General features: G+C 41.8%; 2 protein-coding genes across 2 annotated transcripts; one reads left to right on the forward strand and one right to left on the reverse strand.

The window, feature by feature from the left end:
• Positions 1-3,720: 3,720 nt before the first annotated feature.
• On the reverse strand, positions 3,721-12,426 carry rassf9 (Ras association domain family member 9). The gene is made up of 2 exons (XM_064929317.1): positions 12,206-12,426; positions 3,721-5,687 (listed from the first exon to the last, which is right to left on the reverse strand). The coding sequence occupies exons 1-2, from the start codon at positions 12,250-12,252 to the stop codon at positions 4,349-4,351; spliced, it is 1,386 nt and encodes a 461-aa protein (XP_064785389.1). The 5' UTR covers positions 12,253-12,426; the 3' UTR covers positions 3,721-4,348.
• A 1,453-nt stretch (positions 12,427-13,879) lies between these two features.
• Positions 13,880-25,813, forward strand: nts (neurotensin). The gene is made up of 4 exons (XM_064928886.1): positions 13,880-13,954; positions 17,444-17,505; positions 21,757-21,960; positions 25,378-25,813. Exons 1-4 carry the CDS (start codon positions 13,894-13,896, stop codon positions 25,522-25,524), a joined length of 474 nt encoding a protein of 157 aa, XP_064784958.1. The 5' UTR covers positions 13,880-13,893; the 3' UTR covers positions 25,525-25,813.
• Positions 25,814-26,135: the final 322 nt, after the last annotated feature.

Raw genomic sequence — 26,135 nt, forward strand, 5'->3', positions numbered from 1 at the left:
GTGGTAAGGTTAGGTAACAACACATCTGCCATGCTGATCTTCAACACTGGGGCCCCACAGGGGTGCGTGCTTAGTCCCCTCCTGTACTCCCTGTTCACCCACGACTGCATGGCCAAACATGACTCCAACACTATCATTAAGTTTGCTGACAACACAACAGTGTTGATCAGCGACACCGATGAGACAGCCTATAAGGAGGAGGTCAGAGACTGGCAGTGTTGTGCCAGGACAACAACCTCTCCCTCAATGTGATCAAGACAAAGTACATGATGGGGCGGCAGGGTAGCCTAGTGGTTAGAGTGTTGGACTAGTAACCGGAAGGTTGCAAGTTCAAATCCCCGAGCTGACAAGGTACAAATCTGTCATTCTGCTCCTGAACAGGCCGTCATTGAAAATAAGAATTTGTTCTTAACTGACTTATAAAGATAAAAAAATATTAATGAATTGTAGACTACAGGAAAAGGAGGGCCAAACAGACCCCCATTTACATCGACAGGGCTGTAGTGGAGTGGGTTGAGTGTCCACATCCCAAACAATCATTGTCCAAACACACCAAGAAAGTAATGAAGAGGGCACAACAATGCCTATTCCCCTTCAGGAGACTGAAAAAAATTTGGCATGGGTCCTTAGATCCTCAAAAAGTTCTACAGCTGCACCATCGAGAGCATTCTGACCCGTTGCATCACCGTCTGGTATTTCAACTGCTCGCCATCCAAACATAAGGCTCTACAGAGGGTAGTGTGTACGGCCCAGTACATCACTGGGGCCAAGCTTCCAGCCATCCAGGACCTATATACTAGGCGGTGTCAAAGGAAGGCCTAAAAAATTGTCAAAGACTCCAGTCACCCAAGTCATAAACGGATCTCTCTGCTACCACACGGCAAGTGGTACCGGAGCAACAAGTCTAGGTCCGAAAGGATCCGTAACAGCTTCTACCCCCAAGCTGCTGAACAATTAATCAAATAGTCACCCAGAATATTTACATTGACACCCCCTCCCACCCGCTTCGTTTTTACACTGCTGCTACTCGCTGTTTATTATCTATACATAGTCACTTTACCCCCTACCTCCATGTACAAATTACCTTGACTAACTTGTACCCCCATACATCGGTACTGGTACCCCCTGTATGAAGCCTCGTTATTGTTATTTAATTGTGTTACTTTTATTTACTTTTTTACTTTAGTTTATTTAGTAAATATTTTATTAACTCTATTTCTTGAACTGCATTGTTGGTTGAGGGCTTGTAAGTAAGCATTTCACGGTAAGGTCAGCACCTGTTGTATTCGGCGCATGTGACACATACAACAACAGGACGTGTGTGTTCATGATCACATCAAACTTAGTTGATTAAGGGTGTAGTGTACACAATTCTAGTCTGACAGCCTGTCAAGTCATTGGTATTGTGCCATTTTGTCACTTTCACACACTTAAAATGTGTCCATATCTTTGGCGTCTGATTAGTGTGTTTGTACCCTGAGGGTGATTTTACAATCCCTTGCATACCGTCTTACAAATGTCATATGCCATACAAGGGCCAGTTGTGTTACTACGCTAATTGCTTCAGTATCTCACGTGATCTCACATTCAGTATCTCACATTATCTCACATACAGTTTCTCACATTATCTCACATTCAGTATTTCACATGATCTCACATTCAGTTTCTCACATTATCTCACATTCAGTATCTCACAAAACAAAACCTTAATACTGCTGTTTATCCAGACATCAACCCCATTGCAGACAGCAATGGATCAGCATAATCCTTTTTACCACGAAATGAAATATTTTAAAATCACAGAACTCTGAGAGGCATAAAGCAGTTCAATTAACAAGCAATTATCAACTTCAAAATTAGAAGAAAACTGGATTGCTGACAAATCATTTGGAGTTTTGTTTTTTTCAAAAGCCTCAGCTTGTATGCCTCTGCCTAATACTGGAATCAAATAATTAATATGAAACTTTCTATGATCTTGTTATTTCTGTTTTTGTCAATGACAGAGTTGAGTTCATTGTTTGATCCCTGTGATCAGAACGTTCAAGGACCACTGAAAATAGTTAAGTTCTTTTAAAACAATTTAGCACTGACAGCATGAGAAAATTAACACATTTTAATCAATTAATGTGTCATGTGTCATGTCACATTATGTATTCAATATAATTTGAGCAATTATCTCAATATTATATTCCTTCTTTTGAGATACAAATATTACATGGACATTTGATAGTTTCTAGTTAGATACGTCCACTGTTTGCTACTAATGCTTGGCATAAAAAGAGTGCAAGAGGTCCTTACTAGTCATTACTAGTCATAATACATTGATAATTAAATGAAACCATTCTCAGTGGTGTTAAATGGACTGGGGTGCAGTAGAAGGTGATAATTGTAAGTTAGGTTGTGTGGTGTTTCACTCTCTGTGAATAGAGAATATGTGCTAGGCTTTATCAAAAACATTAGTGTTCTACAGTGCAGATATAGTCGTTCTTAAAACTTTTCAAGCAATAAAATCAGTATTTGGAAATTAATAAAGAGCAATCGAGTCATTACAGACACCTCTCTCACGAACAGGGCACCAGAAGCTTTCAAGACTGCACATACATGCATGGCATTCTAAACCACAGCTATTTCAAGGACCTGTACTCTAATGTTGAACATACTGTACATCTCAGTATGTTTAGTTTGTAACTCAGACATTACTGTCTTTCGCATCGTTCCCAACCCAAGAGCATCCTAATCCACAAATAACTGTTTGTCCAAACTGGCCTGTAGTAATTGCTAACGCTGAGGTTGCCACAACAGGAAGGAAAAAATACAGCAGTACTGTAATTGTCATTGTGCGAGGCTTTTATCTCCTGCTGATCTGATGTAGACAGGTAAACTCATTGGACCCAGTCTAACTCCTGACTCTTTGCTTCTCCCCTCTGGAATATTGGCCAGTAATGTGCAGCGAAAAATACACTTTGAGAACTTTTTTGTTATTTGAAGAACAAACCTTGATGTGCCCTGTTGGCTTCTTTTCATCATTGGCCCTTGTGCTTGCCAAAGGCATCTGAAATATCTGAAATAAGCTAAGTGTGTACTATCTGCTAACATCCGCCAGGGTACTATAAGTGGAAAATCATGTAAATGTTGTGTTTGCTGTGAACTATCCCTTTAATGGTTAATACAGAGGGTCGGGGAAAGTAATCAGCACAAAGCTTGTTACCAAATCACAGAAATGGAGTGCACCTACATTACATTAACTAGTCGTTCATAGGAACAATAGATACAGTAGCTAACAATGTGACCTCATATTATGTTGTGCAATATCATAACCAACATCTTTAAGATGTGGGATCTCTATAGATATCAGAAAATACATTCAGAGGTATCTGATTTTCATCCAATTTGGGCTAAACAGCCTGCTTAAAGCACTCCACCCCTTGTTCGGGCAAGGCACCAGTGACAGGGCCTTCCACATTGTAATGTTCAGTCTCTTTCATGATTGCCAGAGCTACTTAGAGGCTTAGAGAGGGGGGAGAAGCAGGCAATTAGTGTGTGAAATAGATATCCCCTGCTTTTCCACCACCAGCCCTGGTTTGCCCAGAATACACTATGTTACCTATGTCAGCAATACCTTGACAAGAAAAGACTGCTCGCTTTAGTTCGTGCTTACCTAGCGAGCATCTCCAGCGGAATCGATGGGATCCCTAATGGAGTTTTAGAGAAATGTTAAGAGTTGTTAAGAAACATGCCTTTATTGTTGCAGTAAAGAATGTACATTTATATATATATATATATATATATTTTTTTTAGCTTAAATGGCTTTCATTTTACATGAATGATAGTGACTACCTGCACACATTTTGAGAAATCTAGAGTTTGGCTTCATATGCTTTTGGAATGTATATAAACATACAGTAACAAATAGTCTAATGCTCCAAAACAAGAACACAAATAAATATAGTTGTCCCTTACATCTCATTGTTCTTTTGTCATTTTGATGAATCTCTGTGACATTATATCTTATAGCTTATGAAGAAAATATGAATAGATAATGGTTTACAGTTTATAACAAAGGCAGATCGCTAAAATTCTACATCCACAAAGGTCTGCTGAATGTTTTAATATAAAACAATCATTTTATGTTTTGTGTTTTGGCCAATCTATTAATACTTAATGAAGTGTCAATTCAATGGGCACGTCAACAGTAGGAATAGAAAGAAAATACTATTATCATTTGAAGTAGCAAATGTGTCAGTGTAACTCAATGATTAATACAGTATCAAATTAGTCCGCCAGGCAAATAGTGCATATAGCGGGATTGTGTATTGCCTTCTGAGGGGAATCCAGAGAGGCAGACATCTCAGACATCAGTGTCCAGCGGTGGCAGGATCATGTCCAGACAAGGAGACAGTGAGTCCTGACTGTGTGTGGAGCTGATCCCTGTGTCTGAGTCTGTGTCTGTAACATCTGTAGGGGACAGGCTGTGTTTCAGTCTCACTGCCTGTGGAACAATGCATGGGGCCGGGCATTTCATAGTCCCGAGCCTGGGCGTTTCCTGCACGCTGTCCCCCACCTGCAGTGTGCTCAGCTGGGAAGCCAGCTGCCAGCAATCCTGGTCCTTGGAGAACAGTGTGGATTCATAGCCCTTCAGCTCCTTCTCCAGCTGGGCCGTTTGGATGTGAAGGGACACGCCGGTGCGCAGACTAAGCCTCAGTTCGGCCTGCAGTCTCTCCAGTTCTGCCGTTTCCCAGGACAGGTCTGGGTCAGAAGTTACCCCTGCCGCTGCCCCCTGTAACTGAGTATCCTTGTCGGGGACCTCCGGCAACGTTAACATGGCCCTCGTCAGCTCTACGTCGATGTCCTGGGACAGTTGGGCTATAAGCTCCTCGTGCCTGAGCAGCTGCATCTCCAACTGGGCCACACCGTCACTAGTATACACACACTCCTGCAACAGCTCCTGCTCTGAAACCCCTGGCTGGCTGTCCAGGTTCTGGTTGTGGCTGTGGGGGAAGGAGATCGGGGAGAGTGAGGAGAATCCCTCATGGAGAAGCTCTGTATCCTGTTGTCCTCCCTGCAGCTCCGTCTCGAAGCGTTCCATCTCACAGTCCAGCTCCCTCATCCTCTGGATCTGATGCCGGATGGTGTGGTCCTGTTGGATAAGCAGCTGAACCATCCTGTCTATCTCCTCGCTGCCCGGAGAAGATCCCACTACCCTCTTCTCCTTATGGATCTTCTCCAGCTTCCTGAAGGCCTTCTTCACCATCCGTTTCTGCCTCTCCACTGGCAGTGACTGGGAGTACTGGGCCGGGCCTTGCTCCCATCTCTTAGCCCCCTTAGCCCCCTTCAATTTGGCCCCCTTCTTGCAGCCTGCTTGGGGTACAAAATCGCTGGCCTTGACCAGGGTGAACTGGATGAACGGTCGCTGGTCTCCCCAGGCGTTCCATAGCCTGAGGATGCGGGTTAATGGGGGCAGAGCCCTCTCAAAGCCTTTCCAGCGCTCGAGCAGGCAGAAGTCTTTAGGGTCGCCATGCAGAATTTTCTTGTTCTCAGGTATGGTCTTGTGGTCGTCCAGCAAGGCCTGCACTATGTCAGCACACGTTGTGTGTTTGGTAACACCGCATACCACTTTCTCCTCATCACACACAGACACCTGGATCTCCTTCCCTAGTACAGTTTCCTTGTCATCTTTGTCCTTTGCTCTAGGAAAAAGACAAATACAAAACGTAAGAATTTTGGTGTTTGAATAGTCAACAGGTTCTGATATGTTAAGACTTGGTTATACTGTATGTGTTAGACATCAATGGGTATAATTGAAATAACCGTTGAACAGCATGAAATGTCCCAGAATGTAATGATGTGCAATTATGGATAAACCTAGTTTTGAGGTGTCATTTCATTAGCCTAATAGCTTTGGGAAAAAGCACATCCTATGGTTGGTTGGTGGTCATCAAGGCAGTCGATGAGCAGAAAATGTAGTCACTCAATTTGCTCAGCACTCCGATTCTGATTCTATTAAATAGTTACTCATCCTCTTACTCATCAGACATGATCACTTTATGATTCCGTTCTGAGCTATTTCACTCCAAAGCCCTTATTATCTTTTTGTCTGGACCATAAAAACCTGATAAAAAAATAGCCTCCAAAATAGGCTTTTGATGATGTCCCTTATCTAACTCAATGTTTCATTCCTTTGTCTCCTTTCCATGATGGGAAAAGCCCATTGCCATGGGCAGTTCAGATCAAAAGAGGCAGTGCAGCGCAGATACCAACCCAATTAATCACATTAAGCAATAATCAAACGTAATGTCCGGATAGCATTTTGTGACATGGCAATTTGTTTGCAGTACAAGGCACTGAACTTTGTAATGTTTAATACATGGTAATGTTATCATCGGATGTCTTCAGTAGCTCAACAGTAGTTGACTGACTAATATTTTTCAGGCTAATGTCCCTAAAATCTAATTTAATATCTCATATAAGAACATCTAAATAAGTCCTGTAACTGCATCCTATGTCCAAAGGCCAGATACTGCAACATTCCAGAACCAAAGTATCCATATCATTCTTATTGTATGTACAGTGGCTTTTATTCTTTAACTCCATGAGATCATAGATCATAACACATTGTTTTGGTTAGGTGTCTGATATGGTGAGTCTGGTCCTAGTCTTGGTATCTGGTACTGACTCCATTGTCTGACTGTTGGATAAAATGGTATCTTAGTCTATATCTGTTCTGTTTGTCTGTGGAGAGATAACCTTCTCTGACCCCAAGATCCAGGTTGGGCTAACATCAAGCTCTTCAGGCATCCTGGAGGCAATGTCAATCACCTCTCTACCAGGCACAAACAAAGCTTCAGAGTGGCCCCTGGATGACATAGTAGTGACACAGTAGTTACCTGTTCAGAACGACAGACGCTCACACGTATCTGACTCCCATGTCTACTGTACAGTCAGTGATGGGAGAAATATACAATAAACGACCTCATTCAAAAAGAGTAGAAAAACCAATCCCCGCTAGCAAAGCTCCTCGTGAAGTGTTGGGTTTAGCTGATATACAGTGCGATATCACCACGTAGTGTTACGGTTTCCAACGGGCATAAAAACACACAGATGGAGCATTGTGTAAACACTGAGCTGAACGAGGCCTGAGGAATGCGATATGTATGCAACAATGCAATAGGCTAGTTAATGGTTATGGAGACCCTTGGAGATGAAAAGGGAATGCAAATACCTGAGCTATGCAGAGAGAGGGAAAACAATCTCCTCGACACGCCTCCAGCATTCACAGACAATCACCATGACGACTTTGACCTAACCATTCCTCCACCTCTTCCCTTGGAAACCCAAGGAGCACTCAGTAACTTGAGAAATTGGAGACTCTCTTCTGTCTCTGGAGATGTAAAGACTGCCTTCTCCTTTCTCAGTGAGTAGAACAGTAGAGTATGGTAGATATAGTACTGTACACTCCCATGGAGCCTTTCCCCCCAAAATTCACTGAAAAATACATTTTTTTTAAACACAGAAAAGTTGCATAGACACATGTGAAAACAAGCATGCATTCACGCATATACACATACAATTAGTGTTATGGTGGGCCAGCTGACCTAAACCTTCAGCTGTGCAGGAAGTCACAGGAAGGCAGAACATTAGAGGAAGGGAAGCACCTGTATTTGTCCTGCAGGGCCACAATCAGTGGAACAACGGCAACATCCTGCTACTTCCTGACCGAATGCTAGTCTATGGACAGGGAGGAGGAAAACATGAATTCCATAACTAGAGCTGTGTAAATATGGAACATGAGGTGCACACCTAATGTAACGTGAGCAAGGAATATGGGTATATTGTGTGAGTATGTCTCTATGGATGTCATATTAACAGTGAGCTGTGCTGGGAATAGTTCCCATCCGATACTGATACATATTCACATCATGGTTAGTGGCATAGTTAACTGGCCCTTTTCTTACATTTGATACAGCACCCGAAGCAGAGACCTGTGTCAAAACGTGTTCTCTCTCTGTGAGGAGAAGAGGAGGGTACAACTTGCTCTCTCTCACTTTGAGGACAACCATGTTTACACTTAACTGGTGATAAGATAACAGTGAAGTTGATGCCAAAACAGTAGACATACACACTGTGTAACACTGGGAACTGTTTGTCTCCTCTCCTCTCGAGCCAACTCCCTGCCTGAACAAATACAAAGTCTGCATGGGCCAATGGGCTGATTTAATCAAAGCCAATACATTCATGAGGGCTGTGAACTGGTGTGTCACTTCATATGCATAGCTGGGGAATATGTTATGGTTTGGGGCAGGAACGTATGTGGGCGCCCTTACAGGTCTACATTGATAAACTTATATACAGTGCTTTATGACAGAAATGTACATGAATGTGCTGATGAACTTGAGCCAATCGTTAAAAAATAAATAAATACAAACTACATACAGTCAAAGTCTACATACATGTAGGTTTTATATCCTACTTTATGTCATTGCTAATGTCAAATCTGTGTCATTCAATAACTCCTAATTTAATAGGGAGCTAAATGCTGAGTATTCTACATAAACCTGAGCAAGCACACGTGATCCCTGAGTAGACGTTGGAAGTACATAAAGGCCTGATGTGGAGGAGAAACTCTATTCTATTAAACAACCAGGTGATATGCAGTTTGTATGTTTCTGTGATCTACGTTGGAACACCACAGCATTCATAGTTCACATTGCTATAGCACTTCTTGTTCCCTAAGACATATCATAACAGTCATTTAATACAGTAAAGACGATCTCATCAATTTAAAAACCACCCATGGCAAATTTACACTGAAGAATCAAATGCATTTTCTTTAAAGTTTGAACAAGTCCCAACAAGTAAGACCAAATTATTAGCGCTACTCTATATCACAACGTGTTGACTGAGTGACACTATCAACTAGACAAACAGGGAAACATGGATCTATTGATAATCTGTGACAGTTGCCCATCTGTGATACAATGAACGTAAACATTTGTTGAGCTGTTGTTATCAAGACTAGTTTGAGTCTGAAGTGACGACACGAGATTACAATATATCGATGGAGACTGTTGGAAGGAGCTATATTGGAGGACGGGCTAATATTAATCACTGGAATGGAATAAACGGAACGGTTATGTTGCTTTACATCCATATTCAAAGAACATAGAAAAAGTAACAGAGCCTGAAGTGCAAGACAGGAACGGTTCTTGAAAGAGTTGTAATAGAGTGAAAGCACCAGACCGTTTCACATCTAAATCCTTCTAAAGATACTAGAAACCATCATCATCTTTCATATGTAATCCAAGCCCATCCATTCAATGAAATAAGGCCTGAAGAAAATGGGAGTGAATACTGTACTGTACAGTAAGTGGGGTTAATCCTGTCTGTGTAAAGCCATGTCCCACAAGCAGTTTCCCGAACACAAATAACTACGTGGAGGGTACTATCATGTGACGAAACAGGAGGAGACTAGGTCCTCTGTGTTCCAAATGCCACCCTAGCGGATGCCTCACAAATGGCAGCCTACCCTATTGGCCCTGGTCAAAAGTAGTGCACTAAATAGGGAATAGGTTGCCATTTGGGATGCCGCCTGGAGAGGCACACAGTTTTTGGCTCTTATCTTAAGAGGATGAGGGATATGGAAGGAAATAACATCACTTCTCTATCTGGGTTCGTTGATCTCTAGGATGACTCCCAGTCAGATAGGCATCTGGGAGAAAAGACAAAATAATCTACGCCCTTACCCTATTCTCGTCTCTCCCGGGCCGGTGCAGCACTGGAGAAGAGTCCTTACTGTATCATATGGTTGTGAAGATAAGTGGCATCCACTTTTAAATGAAAGTATGTGGTTTTCTGATCATTTCAATGGGTCAAATCTGAATTGTCTGACTCTCAGGGTAAATTGTCTTGATCCAGCTGAACATAACCATGATTCCTGTCTATCTACATCAGGGGTGTTAAACTCATTCCATGGAGAGCCAATTGTCTGCTGGTGTTTGGTTTCCTCTTTAAATTTGTGACCAATTAAGACCTAGACAACCAGGTTAGTGGAGTTCCTTACCAATCAGTGACAATAATTCATCAATACATTTTCAAGGCAGGAGCAAAAACCTGCAGACATTCGTTCCTCCCTGGAATGAGTTTGACACGTGATGTACATATTCTAACATGCTTCAATGGGTCACATTTTAATTGTCTTGACCTTCAGGGTAAATTAATTTGATCCAGCTGAATATAATCAAGCTTCCTGCCTATCTACATATTCTGACACCGAATAGAACTACAGTATATCATGCTGAATATTTTTTTCCCCTTTAGGATATATCTAAGCCAATCTTTAGGAATGAATCCAACTTGGTGTATCTCCTTGCTACACAACTTAAATTGACATATCTAGAGATCTGAAAACGTGAGATAATTATAGTTGGCCAAGCTGCTGGGTAATTACTACACAACATGAAAAAATTACATATCTACTGAGGCAACTTGAGCTGAGACTGTTTGAAGTCATCAAAGACAGTCGGACTAGACAGATAAATACTTCACTTGTCGTCAGCTGTGTGTGCAATGAAAATACATTAGTGTCAGACTGGTGCCACTGCCACAATCAGGGTTAGCGATGAATGCCTTAAGAAATGTGTCAAAATATACTCTCAAACGTAAGAGTGTCAGCAAAGTTCATTCAGCCAAACAAAAGCCATTTTTTAAATTTTTCTCTATAAAAATGTTTCAAGATACTGGAGTAGATTGGAGCTGTTCCAACAACAAGCATCTTTCCTGCATCCTAGATGTGGACTAGTCTAAAGCATGACCACATGCAACATGTCCATTAAGCAGGGAGGCATTAGATGGTGGTTTTAGATTAACCACATCAAATATTTGCATTTAGGTATCTTAACCACAAAACAATTATTTATTTGACACATCATCGCTCGTGGCTAAACAACAAATACATGTTTTAATACCTTTCAATGTACAGTGGTCTAGCCTATCTGGGACCATGACACAGCAAAAAGGGAACCGAGCCACTTAAGGAAATTGCTCAAGCAAATTATACAAGTGTCGATGACAGGATACCTCTAAACTTGAACCAGGAATGCTCTCTCCCACTAAACAGTCTCTCAGGTAGAAACGCTTTATGAAAAACTATCTTAGGTTTCATTACAGATTCGTCTGCATCTTAAGAGCAGGTCAACTCTTATTAGATTCCATATGATGCGTCTTTCTGTCTGGCCTAACTCCACACCAAAGTCTACATGGATATTTTGCAAGAATTTTTTTGAAATTATCATATAATTTTTATGCAATTCCATGTCAGACTAAACATATGTTGACATTTTGTGAACATTTTCTCCAGTGTTATATGAACCCTAGTAATAGCTGATGTGACATGGCCTTGAGTGTCAAGACAAACCTAGGCAAGGGTTTACAATGTGGTGGCGTAGGTATTATTCATGCCCTGAAATGTATGTGTCCTTATATTATTACTATGTTATGACCACTCAAAAGACACTACTGTCATGATTTGTCTGACTGACTGACAGGAATCTGCTCACAGTCATCTGTTCATCTACAGTGTCTAGAGTTGGTCTGACTTAGACATATTGACAGCCACACTTTCCCATCACCACACATGCAATGCACACACACACACACACACACACGCACGCACGCACGCACGCACGCACACAAACACACACACACACACACACACACACACACACACACACACACACACACACACACACACACACACACACACACACACACACACACACACACACACACACACACACACAGACACAGTCTACTTACAACATTAAAATGGCCATTTCACCTGCTTACAGAACAAAAAACTCCCACAATTTCAACAACAAAAAATGGCACCATTTACCTTCACTGAGCAGGAGAGCATTCTAAATGCAAAAGAGTTACAGTATATCATAGTCTGGAGGAGATGCAAAAATAGCCTATGCTGTTTTCTCTCACATCAATAGACTCGGAAATGAGAGGTGAATTGTTGAACAGCCACATTTGTGGTATTTTTGGTCAGATGGATAAAACAATTATGTACGTAAAATAAGTTATATTTAGTACCCGGCAGGGGAGCATAAATTCCCTCCTCCACATGTTAAATGTGCCTCATATACAGTATTCTACAGTTCTGAATGCAACAGGTGAGAACTAAAAAATACATCTTTAAAATTACCTGTTTTTTAAACGCGCTTTCAGAAAGTTCTTCCCGAATGGAGCCATAGCAAGCCGCTCAACTGAAACACAATTATCCAAAATGCTGCCAAAATGGGTTACAGCCACTGCATTGCAGGACGTCCGTGACTTTTCTCAAACTGGTGTAGGTTTGTCACTCACAAAAAAGTTGAACACTGTCCCAAATCGGAACGCTTGTCATAGCGCAGTTCAGTGAGAGGCCGCCCCATCGTAAAACTGAGGGTGGCGTTTATTCAAAAATGGAGGCGTAAATCTCAGCCGCAATTATTCTGCGCGTTCAAAACTGTTCTTTATAATGACCAACACATCAAAGCATACATTTGACGTTTTAAAAGAGGACAGAACAGAAGCCAATATAAAAAAAATGTTTTGGGGGGGGGCAACTTTCTATGATATACAGTTTGAATATCGATGTTCACATTTCTGTTAGAGAGAACAAATCATTCATGCGTTCATGTTTTTCATATAAGGACTACTTCATCTCTGCGTTCACTTGGGAATAGTCGTGTTAGTTAATGGTTTCCCACAATCCAGTAATTTATTAATTTATTACAGCCCACTAGGCAGCATTTAAATGCGCAATGAAGAGCAAGTAGACATAATTTGCTTGAGACTGACGTCTAGCGGGAGTGCATTTTCATCACGATAGCATGACCTATGTATGGTACAATTAGACTATACATCATCGCTGTTTGGGTTTACCAGTACCCTAGGGTTTTTGATAGAAGTTGTTAATATATTATTACACAAAATGGTTATTACACAAATCATGTATTTATTTATTTCAAATATATGACAATGGAATCCTTGGGGGAAAAAATAAGAAAACAATATAATATAATAATCACACACACTTTGTTTGATAGTTGAATATGGTGAAAATAAGCCTATAATAAAACTCCCTATACCCATAGTAATAACTTCACAGCATTTGGTCTCAAGGTAAAAAAGAGGGGTACAACTTTAATTTGACCACATTGATCTAGGTTTGATAAGACACCATTAAATCCTAATTTAGACACCACCTAAAACATCCAGAAATAAGGGTTATAGAGTATTTGTAGAGCCCTGAGAGTGTGTCTCTGAATCCCAGTGAGACAGGGGGTCCTCAACTTCAGACACACAGCTCTCCTTCACAAACAAATCAGAAAACCAATCAATCTACCCACTCTAAAGTAATAAAAATAACCAAATATGAAAATAACCACATCGAGAAGTTGTATGATGCAAAACCCTGATGTGTGACGCGGGGATGACGTCTGATGTCAAGATGACACAGCGCCAGGGCTCATAGGTTGAGAAAGAGAGGGAGAGGGTGATGAGAGAGAGAGAAAGGGAGATATGGAAGGGGGAGAGGATGGAGGAATGGAGGATGAAGGAGGGAGTGGGGGGGGGGGGGTGGTCCTCTGACATCATTCTACCTCTTATATATTGAGGGAATGGAGCCCAGTGTTCTTCACTTCATTCATTCTACCTACAGCCAGGAGGACACAGTCACACACTGTCACTGCCAGGAAAAAGAGAACACAAGGAGAAACAGACTGAGTGAGTACACTCCTTCTCCACCTCCACCTCCATCTCTGTCTCTCTTTCTGCATTTGACCCCTAACCCTATGGACTTGGGTCCTGCTTAGCTAGCTGGATTCAGAGTGTGGGATTTTCTCCAAGATGCAGACACAGTTGGCGTTTGTGCTTCTCCTCTGTTTGCCGTGTGGCGTATTATGTTCAGGTAAGCACGGGCATCCTTTGATATCCTTTCCTATTGATGCTAATTGATTTGCTACCTTGCTGAGTGTTATATTGGTTGCATTGTCAACTGACTAGGTTGGATTTAATCTTGAAAGAACAGGACATATTCTCAGAGACTACGGACTAACTGAATTCCTCTCAACTGAAACATACTTTTGCAACAGGTGGATTTCACCATGCACACTATAGTTATCTTGTCCATTCACATCCATTGATTACCCTGACATTCCTATCAAGAAGACACAACCTCTGAGATATGCTCTGAAATAGTGGGTATCCTCTAATTCACCCAAATGTTGTCAGATGATTTTGTTATTTATATGTTTTGAAAGTATTTAGAGTCCAGAAATGACGTTATCTTATCAAATCATGTTTCTTTGAAATTCTACAAAATTTAATTCACCACAATTCAAAACACAAGTTTAGTAAGTTGAAGGTAATCTTCTTCAACCTACTTCATATGTAAAGTACACACTTGGAGAGTTGTATTACAGTGCAGCAAAATTTGAATACAATAAATTCATTTTCAACATATTTTTGGTGTGCATCGTCCTAGTGGGGTAGATCTGCAGAGATACAGGGTGTGCATGGGTTTGTTCTAGCCCAGCACAGTACTATCTATCCATCTATCCATTTAATAAATGCCCTAGCCTAGTTGTCTCAGGTGTTTTACAGCTCAGACAGCCAATTGAAACTTTCCAGGATCAGGGTTTGTGACCACTGGGTTAATTGATGTATGAACACACATCTGACTGTCTGCTTGTTGATGAGCTCTCTCTATTTCTCTATTTCTCTCTCTCTCTCTCTCGCTCTTTCTCATCCTCTCTGTCTTGCTCTTTCTCTCCCCCTCTCTCTCTCTATCTCCACCCCCTCTCTCTCTGTCACTTTCTCTGTCACTTTCTCTCTCTCTCTCTCTCTCTCTCTCTCTCTCCCTCCCTCTCTCCCTCTTTCTTTCTTTCTTTCTTTCTTTCTTTCTTTCTTTCTCTCTCTTTCTCTTTTTGCTCTCTCTCTCTCTTCACCCCTCTCTCCCTTTCAAATCATACTGGCTAAAACAACTTGTTTTATACCGTATTTCCGAGAGTATAACCATGACGTGACAGTGTTCTCTGTTTGTTTCAGTCTTTATGACAACCAGTCTTGAAAAAACCTGGGCACCTTGGGTGTTTAGTGATCCTTACTAATTATACCTCAATTACTTAAGCCCTTTAATCCTCTCCGAAAGAAACAGCACATTGTTCCGTTGAGCTTATTAAGCACATAGCTCTGTCGTAGAAATGAACTGATGTTACTGTAGGGTGTGGGCGAGGGGGAGGAGAGGAATACCATCTAGCAGCACCAAAAACAGGCGTAGCCCTTTCCTGCAGTCAAATGACCAAATCACCCTCTAGTGGCCTCATGGGTGGAATGTTATTAATATATTTCATAATTAATAAACATATACATATTTTATTCAACTGCAGAAAATCCAGTGTTTCTACCTGTGTGTCAAACGGTTTTGTTATATTTCAGTCTTCTTTGATGTATATGAAGTGTAATATTGGGATGCAAACTCAAAATTGAATACATTTCAACTCTATATCTGACATGGTACAGGTGTCTTCTTTTTTTACGCCCATAACCATGTCTGTAAAGTGTATACTTTTGTTTCAAAGTAGATTTGTTTAAGACTACCAAGAAACACTCTGTGTGATCCTGATTTAACCCACTGCAGTATTAACTTCCTGGCTCAAGGAGCAAAAGGGATTTGATTGAACATCTAATCAAAGTTTGGTTTTTATCTGAACTCTGTGACACGCTTCAAAATGGATGTCAAAAATCTTTGAGCTTTTCTTGGTTGAGCTTTATTTCACCTTTAGCCGATGTTTGAGGGTCAGGCTCTAACAGAAAGTTATTAGGCTTCAAATCGACTTGATTAGGCTATGAGGTCTACATTTGCACCAAACAAATCAATTCCTATGAATAAAGCTGTTGAGGGAAATGCTAGAACAACATTAAGTCAAGGTGATAGAAACCAAGTTTTTATTATGGATTGGAGCACAAAATACCTGAATGATACCTGTATGATACCTGTATTAGTATTGTTACATGCCTACCTGTATGATACCTGTATGATACCTGTATGATACCTGTATGGTACCTGTATGATACCTGTATGATACCTGTATGATACCTGTATGGTACCTGTATGATACCTGTATGGTACCTGTATGATACCTGTATGATACCTGTATGATACCTGTATGGTACCTGTATGGTACCTGTATGATACCTGTATGATACCTGTATGGTACCTGTATGATACCTGTATGATACCTGTATGGTACCTGTATGATACCTGTATGATACCTGTATTAGTATTGTTACATGCCTACCAGTATGATACCTGTATGGTACCTGTATGATACCTGTATGATACCTGTATGGTACCTGTATGATACCTGTATGATACCTGTATGATACCTGTATTAGTATTGTTACATGCCTACCTGTATGGTACCTGTATGATACCTGTATGATACCTGTGTGGTACCTGTATGGTACCTGTATGATACCTGTATGATACCTGTATGATACCTGTATGGTACCTGTATGATACCTGTATGGTACCTGTATGATACCTGTATGGTACCTGTATGATACCTGTATGATACCTGTATTAGTATTGTTACATGCCTACCTGTATGGTACCTGTATGGTACCTGTATGATACCTGTATGATACCTGTATGGTACCTGTATGGTACCTGTATGATACCTGTATGATACCTGTATGGTACCTGTATGATACCTGTATGGTACCTGTATGATACCTGTATGGTACCTGTATGATACCTGTATGGTACCTGTATGGTACCTGTATGATACCTGTATGATACCTGTATGGTACCTGTATGGTACCTGTATGATACCTGTATGGTACCTGTATGATACCTGTATGGTACCTGTATGATACCTGTATGGTACCTGTATGATACCTGTATGGTACCTGTATGATACCTGTATGGTACCTGTATGGTACCTGTATGATACCTGTATGGTACCTGTATGATACCTGTATGATACCTGTATGATACCTGTATGATACCTGTATGGTACCTGTATGATACCTGTATGATACCTGTATGATTCCTGTATGATACCTGTATGGTACCTGTATGATACCTGTATGGTACCTGTATGATACCTGTATGGTACCTGTATGATACCTGTATGATACCTGTATGATTCCTGTATGATACCTGTATGGTACCTGTATGATACCTGTATGGTACCTGTATGATACCTGTATGGTACCTGTATGATACCTGTATGATACCTGTATGATACCTGTATGATACCTGTATGGTACCTGTATGGTACCTGCATGATACCTGTATGATACCTGTATGATACCTGTATGGTACCTGTATGATACCTGTATGGTACCTGTACATCAGTACTCCAACTCTTGTTTTGTGTCTATCTGACAGATGTTGACCAAGAACAGCGGGCGATAGAAGAGGAGCTATTGAGCAGTCTCTTTACTTCAAAGGTACTGTACTGCTTCCTCTTTGCACCTGTGTGTGTGTGTGTGTGTGTGTGTGTGTGTGTGTGTGTGTGTGTGTGTGTGTGTGTGTGTGTGTGTGTGTGTGTGTGTGTGTGTGTGTGTGTGTGTGTGTGTGTGAGCGCTCTTTCATGGGGCTGGATATAGACCTGTCCTTTAGATATGTCATCTTCCTCTCTTGGTTTCTGTTTCAACTTGAATTGTCTCATTGTTGATTCTATTTGTTCATAGTTTCACAGATTTCTTTATTAGGATATATGATCTTTGAAAAAAACACAATGTTCAATCACGCATATACACACCCACACGCATGCGCGCACACACACACACACACACACACACACACACACACACACACACACACACACACACACACACACACACACACACACACACACACACACACACACACACACACACACACACACACACACACACACACACACACACGTAATGGGAATTGAATTAAAAACGATTTAAATTTATTCAAGTATAACATAATTATTACTTCTTCTATATGTGTATTTATCATGGAACTGGAACTAGCGGAGCCTGGAGACTGATTACCTGAGCTAATACCATTCAGATTGTCTCTGACAGCAACATAGCGCCGTGCAGCCGACACGCACGCACACACGCACACGCACGCACGCACGCACGCACGCACGCACGCACACACACACACACACACACACACACACACACACACACACACACACACACTCCCTCCACCCCACTCTCAGTCTGATAATGAGGAGGACACACTGAGACATGACTATGACAAATAAACTCTTGTGATTTATGGTTTATAAGGTTCCTTGGAGGGCTGATTGTAATAATAGGTCGCCAGATGAGTGATGGAGTGCTCAAGAAGACACTGGATAGACAGTGTTGTATTAGACAGTGTTGTATTAGACAGTGTTGTATTAGACAGTGTTGTATTAGACAGTGTTGTATTACACAGTGTTGTATTAGACAGTGTTGTATTAGACAGTGTTGTATTAGACAGTGTTGTACTAGACAGTGTTGTATTAGACAGGGTTGTATTAGACAGGGTTGTATTAGACAGGGTTGTATTAGACAGTGTTGTATTAGACAGTGTTGTATTAGACAGTGTTGTACTAGACAGTGTTGTATTAGACAGTGTTGTATTAGACAGTGTTGTATTAGACAGTGTTGTATTAGACAGTGTTGTATTAGACAGGGTTGTATTAGACAGTGTTGTATTAGACAGTGTTGTACTAGACAGTGTTGTATTAGACAGTGTTGTACTAGACAGTGTTGTATTAGACAGTGTTGTACTAGACAGTGTTGTATTAGACACTTACCTTTTTCTTTTTCCTCTTTAGATTATACACCCATTACACATAGTTCCTCTTTAGATTATACACCCATTACACATGGTTCCTCTTTAGATTATACACCCATTACACATGGTTCCTCTTTAGATTATACACCCATTACACATAGGTCCTCTTTAGATTATACACCCATTACACATAGGTCCTCTTTAGATTATACACCCATTACACATGGTTCCTCTTTAGATTATACACCCATTACACATAGGTCCTCTTTAGATTATACACCCATTACACATAGGTCCTCTTTAGATTATACACCCATTACACATAGGTCCTCTTTAGATTATACACCCATTACACATGGTTCCTCTTTAGATTATACACCCATTACACATGGTTCCTCTTTAGATTATACACCCATTACACATGGTTCCTCTTTAGATTATACACCCATTACACATGGTTCCTCTTTAGATTATACACCCATTACACATAGGTCCTCTTTAGATTATACACCCATTACACATAGGTCCTCTTTAGATTATACACCCATTACACATAGGTCCTTTTTAGATTATACACCCATTACACATAGGTCCTCTTTAGATTATACACCCATTACACATGGTTCCTCTTTAGATTATACACCCATTACACATAGGTCCTCTTTAGATTATACACCCATTACACATAGTTCCTCTTTAGATTATACACCCATTACACATGGTTCCTCTTTAGATTATACACCCATTACACATGGTTCCTCTTTAGATTATACACCCATTACACATAGGTCCTCTTTAGATTATACACCCATTACACATAGTTCCTCTTTAGATTATACACCCATTACACATGGTTCCTCTTTAGATTATACACCCATTACACATAGGTCCGTTGGGGATCAGTTTGCTAATATCTGTTGAAATAGGTTGACTATTGTTTCCATGACACTTGTTGGTGATCTTTTTTGGCAGCTGTTTGACAGGCCATGAAAAGACAACTGCACAACTGATCAGTGGTGTTAAACAACAGTTTATTATTTAATTAGTATCTGTCATGTCAGTCTTTAACTGCTGCATGCATTCCCACATATTTTACTAAACAGAATAGAAAAGAGTGGAATTAGAACAGGGAATTAGACGGAAGCTCGCGTTTACCGTGAGCCGACATTTACAGTGTTGACCGTGAATGCAGTCTACGCTGACGCGGGAACATTGCCTTTAAATTTTCGTCAAGCTGTTTCAGTCAATCAATTGGTGAGTAAGGTGAGATAAACTTATTCTGGATAAACCAGTAGCCAGTGTCTTAAAGGAATAGTTCATTTAATAATGGCTGGTGTAGTAACCTAGCCAGTGGATAATCTCGGCACCCATAACTGTCATGAAAGACTAGCCATTGACAGACAATTCAATAGAAAATTGGGACAGACCATTTAAAATGGCAGTTAGTCACTTTGCTGGGGATGCAGGCATTATTGGACCATTCCTGCTCCATAAACACTGGATCCGTCCCTCAGTCCCTCATTGATTAAGTGACACTGAGCGAAAAGATACTGACGTAGGACGAGACACAATTAAAAGTGAACCTACCACTCGTCTCACAACTCAGTGTGTTAATAAACTGTTCATTTGGAAGTAAACAAGACCTCATTTGCAATTGTAGGGTTCTCTAAATGTTAATATTGTCAGGAACTCACAACACTATCCAGCCAGACCGAGGCGTCCTTTCTGTCTCGTCTCTGTAGTGGTTTATGGCTCAGAATGCTCGGTACGATACATATCCACTCTGTGCCATTTCTCCCCCCTGGCCTATAAAATCCATATGTAATATCTAACAACTCCTCTCTCAACAATGGCTATGCCAGGAAATAAAAGTGCTATTCTATGCCGCCATCTATAAAAGCAAAGCTGATAGGTGAGATGGGATTTGAGATGATTTAGAAGCTCCAATCTTATATTCCTTATGACTCTGTTCATCATTGTCAGTGACACCCGGGAGGGAGTCTGGGCTGTGTGCTGTTATGGAGTCGGCCCACGCACAGGGGTCCCCACAGGCAGCGGCAGGGGCTTCACACCATCCAATACCACACGCTCAAACTAGACTATGATACAGCAGGCTTGGAGCTAGATAAGGTTAAGATCTGATCTGTTGCCATGAATTGTGAGAGGGAGCAGGAGGCACAGATATTCACACACACACACACACACACACACACACACACACACACACACACACACACACACACACACACACACACACACACACACACACACACACACACACACACACACACACACACACACACACACACACACACACACACACACACACACACACACACACACACACACACACACACACACAAACAGACACACAAACAGACACACACGCACACGCATGCTTACACAGCACAGCTGACCTTGTGGGGACATACAATTCAGTCCCATTCTAAATCCTATTTTCCTCAACCCCTAACCCTAAGCCTAACCCTAACCCGTACCCTTACCCTAACCTTAACCCTAACTCTAACCCTAACCCAAAAACCTAACCTAAATTTAACCTAAACTGAAACCCTAGCTCTTAACCCTAACCCTAATTCTAACCCTAAACTTAATTCTAACCCTAACACTAATCCTAACACTAATCCTAACACTAATCCTAACACTAATCCTAACACTAATTCTAACCTTAACCCTAAACACCCTAGAAATAGCATTTGACCTTGTGGGGATGAACAAAATGTCCCCAGTTGGTCAAATGTTTGTTTGTTTACTATTCTTGTGGGGACGTACACACACACACACACACACACACACACACACACACACACACACACACACACACACACACACACACACACACACACACACACACACACACACACACACACACACTGTCTTAATTATTTCTTATCGTCTCCCACATGAAACAGAGCAAGCAGAACGCCCCCTACTGGCGTGTGTCCCTGGTGAATGTGTGCAGGATGGTGAACAGCCTGATAAACAGCCGGTTGTGGAGAGAACAGGTGGAGTATAACACTGGGGAAGAGCTGGGGGAGAGGCTGGCCTCCCTGCCGGAGCCCTTGGATGAGCTCCTCGATCTACAGCACATCTGCAGAGTACTGCAGCCCCGAGAGGTGAGGGACGGACACAGGGATGCATGCATACATAGTGTACACTGGGATATACAGACGCTAAGGACTGGATTCGGAGGTGTCGGAGGTGGAACTGAATTAGAGCTGTCAAATCCACAAGTGGCTCGTTGCATTACCTTATCGCGGACACTGCAAACCACACCCGGAAACCACACCCGACTATAATCCAACAAATCCCATGCAGACACGTTACAAGTTCATACACTCGAATTAGACTGACAGGCTACAATCCTCCCATCCAAATTAACATGAAAACATGCATTAGCCTCACATCAACGGTTTGACATTTCAGAGTCATTATTTCTACCATGGATAGAGCCTTCACTGTCTAGTACCATTTTGAACTTCCAGCTCAGTAGGGATAATAAGGAAGGGATTGGTTTGTGACACAACACAGCAGCCGCTCCCCGATTTGTTAGCTCATACCACAGTTACACCTCCATTACCGTCAAAAAATCAGCTCAATCTGATTGAATCGGGCCACATACAGGGATGACCATACCGACACCTACAATGACAGAGGCTGATACACAGCAAAGAGAGCAATTTTCCCCATTTGAATAGAAAACACACAAACACTTTGCATACACACATATAGAAAACAAGCACAGGGATGAGCATTGTAGGTCTACAGAGAGCAGTGCGCACACAAAAAGACATAAACAGGGCCACACACATATCGCTCACCCACGATGAGCATCTTTCTCTGGGCCCTGCACAGCACTAAATACCCACGATGAGCATCTATCCCTGGGCCCTGCACAGCACTAAATACCCATGATGAGCATCTATCCCTGGGCCCTGCACAGCACTAAATACCCACGATGAGCATCTATCCCTGGGCCCTGCACAGCGCTAAATACCCATGATGAGCATCTATCTCTGGGCCCTGCACAGCGCTAAATACCCATGATGAGCATCTATCTCTGGGCCCTGCCCAGCACTAAATACCCACGATGAGCATCTATCCCTGGGCCCTGCACAGTGCTAAATACCCACGATAAGCATCTATCCCTGGGCCCTGCACAGCGCTAAATGCCCACGATGAGCATCTATCTCTGGGCCCTGCACAGCGCTAAATGCCCACGATGAGCATCTATCTCTGGGCCCTGCACAGCGCTAAATGCCCACGATGAGCATCTATCTCTGGGCCCTGCACAGCGCTAAATGCCCACGATGAGCATCTATCTCTGGGCCCTGCACAGCGCTAAATGCCCATGATGAGCATCCATCCCTGGGCCCTGCACAGCGCTGAACACCCCTCGTTAAACACCTATCCTTCTCCTCGTCTCTTTTCTCAAGCTTCTCCATCACGTTGATGTGCACACTGTCAGCTTCTCCATCACGTTGATGTGCACACTGTCAGCTCCTCCATCACGTTAATGTGCACACTGTCAGCTTCTCCATCACGTTGATGTGCACACTGTCAGCTTCTCCATCGCATTGATGTGCACACTGTCAGCTTCTCCATCACATTGATGTGCACACTGTCAGCTTCTCCATCACATTGATGTGCACACTGTCAACTACACAGCTCCTCACACATCATGATCAAGGTCTCTTCGGCCTGACTATACAGATGACCTGTTTTCTCATGAATGGAAGAAAATACACTAAACACTTGTTTGAACCACAGCTGCATAAAGTAGGTACAAACCAACCATTATCTGGTGTCAAAATTATTAGTATTATAACTGCGCTCCAAATGGCACCCTATTCTTTAAAGTGCACTACTTTTGACCAGAGCTCTATGGGCCTTGTCAAAAGTAGTGCACTATACAGGGGAACATAGGGTGTAATTTGTGTTTTCATGGCCTTATGCACCAGGAGTGGCTCATTACAAAGCCTATTCCCCCTCAGGAGACTGAAAAGATTTGGCATGGGTCCTCAGAACCTCAAAAAGTTCTACAGCTGCACCATCGTGAGCATCCTGACCGGTTGCATCAACGTCTGGTATGGCAGCTGTCCGGTCTCCGACGGAAAGGCACTACAGAGGGTAGTGCGTACAGCCCAGTTCATCACTGGGGCCAAGCTTCCTGCCATCCAAGATCTCTATATCAGGCGGTGTCAGAGGAAGTCCCTAAAAACTGTCAAAGACTCCAGCCACCGTAGTCATAGACTGTTCTCTCTGCTACAGCACGACAAGCGGTACTGGAGTGCCAAGTCTAGGTCCTCAACTGGCAGCTTCATTAAATAGTACCCGCAAAACACGTCAATAGTGAAGAGGTGACTCCGGGATGTTGGCCTTCGAGGCAGAGTTCCTCTGTCCAGTGTGTGTTATTTTGCCCATCTTAATCTTTTCTTTTTATTGGCCAGTCTGAGATATGGCTTTTTCTTTGCAACTCTGCCTAGAAGGCCAGCATCCCGGAGTCGCCTCTTCACTGTTGATGTTGAGACTGGCATTTTGCGGGTCCTATTTGAAATGAAACTACCAGTTGAGGACCTAGACTTGGCACTCCAGTACTGCTTGTCGTGCTGTAGCAGAGAGAATAGTCTATGACTACAGTGGCTGGAATCTTTGACAGTTGAGGACTTGTTTAGGACTTGTTGAGGACTTGTGAGGCGTCTGTTTCTCAAACTAGACACTCTAATGTACTTGTCCTCTTGCTCAGTTGTGCATCAGGGCCTCCCATTCCTCTTTCTATTCTGGTTAGAGACCGTTTGCGCTGTTCTGTGAAGGGAGTAGTACACAGCGTTGTACGAGATATTCAGTTTCTTAACATATAGCCTTAATTTCTCAGAAGAAGAATAGACTGACAAGTTTCAAAAGAAAGTTTTGTTTCTGGCCATTTTGAGCCTGTAATTGAACCCACAAATGCTGATGCACCAGATACTCAACTAGTCTAAAGAAGGCCAGTTTTAGTGCTTCTTTAATCAGAACAACAGTTTTCAACTGTGATAACATAATTACAAAATGGTTTTCTAAGAAACAATTAGCCTTTTAGAATGATAAACTTGGAGTAGCTAACACAACGTGTCATTGGAACACAGGAGTGATGGTTGCTGATAATGGGCCTCTCCGCCTATGTAGATATTCCATAACAAATCTGCCATTTCCAGCTGCAGTAGTAATTTACAACAATAACAATGTCTACACTATATTTCTGATCAATTTGATGTTATTTTAATGGACAAAAATGTGCTTTTCTTTCAAAAACAAGGACATTTCTAAGTGACCCCAAACTTTTGAACGGTAGTGTACATGTACATATTACCTCAATTACCTCGATGAACCGGTACCCCCTGTATGTAGCCTCGCTATTGTTATTTTACTGCTGCTCTTTAATTGTTGGTGGTTAAGGGCTTGTGAGTAAGCATTTCACCATAAGGTCTACACATGTTGTATTCGGTGCATGTGACAAATAATATTTGATTTGATTATTCTGTTTTTCTTTACAGCTGCTTGACAACTCTCAAGAATACCTTGACGCCGATCAAAACAGTGACAACCCACTCAAAAGGAAATCACCGTATATTTTTAAGAGGCAAGTGAAAAACACCAAAGCTCGGAGGCCGTACATCTTGAAGCGGAGTACATTTTACTGATTCACCCCCGGGAGGAGAAAGAAAGACACTATACATTCTGTGGATATGTGACCATACGTGCTCTCTGTTGTAGTGTTATTACTGATGTTTCCGCAGTGTTTCGTCCATACAGATGATATCTCAAACCTGTGTCTGTCACTATAGGTCTTTACTCACATTCTAGGCCCAATCCTGCTCCAAAAAGAGAGGACCAATTGAAATAAAAGCATACAAAAGCAGTAAGAAAGTGTGTATCTTTTGAGAGACTTTATATTTACTATATGTGTTCACTCCATGTATTTTCTTTCCAATGTGATTAAACAATACATATTTCAAAACCAACTAAGACGTGACAGTGTTTTTTCAGAACTCTAGCTGTTTATAATAGCAAACATCAGGAGACTGAAAAGATTTGCCATGGATCCTCAGATCCTCAAAAGGTTCTACAGCTGTACCATCGAGAACGTCCTGACCGGTTGCATCACTGCCTGGTATGGCAACTGCTCGGCCTCCAACCGCAAGGCACGACAGAGGATAATGAGTATGGCACAGTACATCACTGGGACCAAGCTTCCTGCCATCCAGGACCTCTATACAGTGCCTTGCAAATATATTCATCCCCCTTGGCATTT

This window comes from Oncorhynchus masou, chromosome 22, assembly GCF_036934945.1.
Source record: "Oncorhynchus masou masou isolate Uvic2021 chromosome 22, UVic_Omas_1.1, whole genome shotgun sequence".
Lineage (NCBI taxonomy): Eukaryota > Metazoa > Chordata > Actinopteri > Salmoniformes > Salmonidae > Oncorhynchus > Oncorhynchus masou.

Excerpts from the sequence above, each read along its gene's own strand:
- rassf9 (XM_064929317.1), bottom strand. The coding sequence starts at position 12,252 with ATGGCTCCATTCGGGAAGAACTTTCTGAAAGCGCGTTTAAAAAACAG. Across the intron at positions 5,688-12,205 it reads AAAGCGCGTTTAAAAAACAG|AGCAAAGGACAAAGATGACA; the intron begins GTAATTTTAAAG and ends TCTTTTTCCTAG.
- nts (XM_064928886.1), top strand. The coding sequence starts at position 13,894 with ATGCAGACACAGTTGGCGTTTGTGCTTCTCCTCTGTTTGCCGTGTGGC. Across the intron at positions 13,955-17,443 it reads GTGTGGCGTATTATGTTCAG|ATGTTGACCAAGAACAGCGG; the intron begins GTAAGCACGGGC and ends TCTATCTGACAG. Across the intron at positions 17,506-21,756 it reads GCAGTCTCTTTACTTCAAAG|AGCAAGCAGAACGCCCCCTA; the intron begins GTACTGTACTGC and ends CACATGAAACAG.